General features: G+C 38.8%; 1 protein-coding gene across 1 annotated transcript in view; it reads right to left on the bottom strand.

Moving 5' to 3' along the window:
* Positions 1-299, bottom strand: part of LOC107625241 (serine/threonine-protein phosphatase 7 long form homolog) — a 13,102-nt gene extending 12,803 nt beyond the window's left edge. Inside the window, exon 1 of the mRNA XM_016327825.2 lies at positions 112-299. Coding sequence (XP_016183311.1) covers positions 112-165 — 54 coding nt within the window. The 5' untranslated portion in view covers positions 166-299. The remainder of the gene's footprint in view (positions 1-111) is intronic.

Here is a 1,878-nt window from a genome sequence, read left to right as displayed (position 1 = left end):
AGGAATATAATAATAATAATTTTTTTTATTTTATCTAAAAAAAAAACCCACCAATCACCGTACACGAAAGGTAAAAGAGCGTATAATATATTTAGTTATTTAATACTATACCTCGATCGGCACTATCAAAGATGGGAAAAAGGACCCTCTCCTCCATCTGGGCATGCTCCATCATCACCTCCAACAACTGACAGTAGCTCTTCGAAAACTTCCTCACCTCCATCCTCCAACTCCCGACCTTCGGATCAACGGCTCTCCTCCCTCCACGTCTCGCCAGATCCTCCGCCCACCTCACCATCCTCTCCAGATGCCACGTCATGCTCTTGTGCTGCATCTTCGTCATCCTCACCATCAACGACGTCGTTTCCACCTCACCCTTGCTTACCACTGCCGCCATTGCTGTTGGCGCATATGCCTGTGGCGGCGCTGATGACAGCCCAGGGAACCGCGAGTCTATAAACCTCAGTAGTGCGTCGCGGGAGCCCGTCACGCCTTCCGATCTCACCTGGACCGTCGTCGTGATCTCGTTGTCTGTGCAGTCAGGTACTCTGCTACGCGCCGCCGTCGACGTCGTCGATGCCGGAGGCAAGAACCTTCTGTCGGAGGGGATGGAATTTGTTGAAACGGATGCCAACCGAACATATGCGTTGAGAATGCTCTCCGGCGAGCCGCGTAATCGAACCGCATGGTACGATGTTGAGCCTTCGTGGGGTACGATCTCCGCCGTTAATTTTTCCGACCTCCTTAAACAGTTTCCCATCATAGAAGTGGGAAAACAAGAAAAAAAGAACAAACAAACAGTCAAGAGCTGGACGAGAATGAGGTTGTAAAATTGCAATTAACGAAAATTAGCGGTAAGGAAAACAGGGAAGTGTGTTAGATTAGAACGACAGGTGTGTTGACAGAAGCATCATTTTGGCAGAAGTGAGAGTGAAAAGGAAAATCGTTGAAATATTAGAAACTGGGATTAAACGGGAAAGGGACAAGTTGATTGGATTCTTCAAAGATAAAATGAAAAGTGTGGGACTAGCTTGGAGTGGGTTCGGTCGCTTGCAAGAGAAGCGAGGAATCGTGAACGTGCTGTGATACTGTTTTGCGGTGGCGTGGTGCTTTTAGTAGTTCGGGTAGATGGAAAGTATATTTCCATTTACTTTTTGGACCAACGCCATTTGACAAATCTCCAAGTTGCAACATGCCTCGGGGTAATAGAAATTTAGAATAGGATAGTAAATTCGGAGTACTTGCAAAAGTAAAATAATATACTAGCTCTTCGGGTCATTGTAATTGTTACGATATGGATGTCTATATCCATTGAATGTCTACTGTCTATTTAGCATTATTCTTTTCTGTATTCAAGCACTATTGGAAAGTACAAGCATTAAAGAATATGCGGTGCATGTTTTTTAACCTTTAAAAAAGTAAACCTTGAACTTGTATAAATAAAAGAATGATCTTAGGCTTTATACACAGTAACAATAAACAAATGCAATTCTCTCTCTCTTTACTTTTAATACTTCTTTCTATCTTTATATATATATATACACATTACAACATATAATATTATTATATATATATATATATATATAAATTATTATTGAGCTAATTATACATTATTCTTTCAAGCACTATTGGAAAGTACAAGCATTAAAGAATATGCGGTGCATGTTTTTTAACCTTTAAAAAAGTAAACCTTGAACTTGTATAAATAAAAGAATGATCTTAGGCTTTATACACAGTAACAATAAACAAATAAACAAATCTCTCTCTTTACTTTTAATACTTCTTTCTATCTTTATATATATATATACACATTACAACATATAATATTATTATATATATATATATATATATAAATTATTATTGAGCTAATTATATTAT

This window comes from Arachis ipaensis, chromosome B02 (assembly GCF_000816755.2).
Source record: "Arachis ipaensis cultivar K30076 chromosome B02, Araip1.1, whole genome shotgun sequence".
In the NCBI taxonomy this organism is placed as follows: Eukaryota; Viridiplantae; Streptophyta; class Magnoliopsida; order Fabales; family Fabaceae; genus Arachis; species Arachis ipaensis.
The sequence above is the reverse complement of the archived record's forward strand: the minus strand, read 5'-3'. Positions and strand labels throughout refer to the sequence as shown.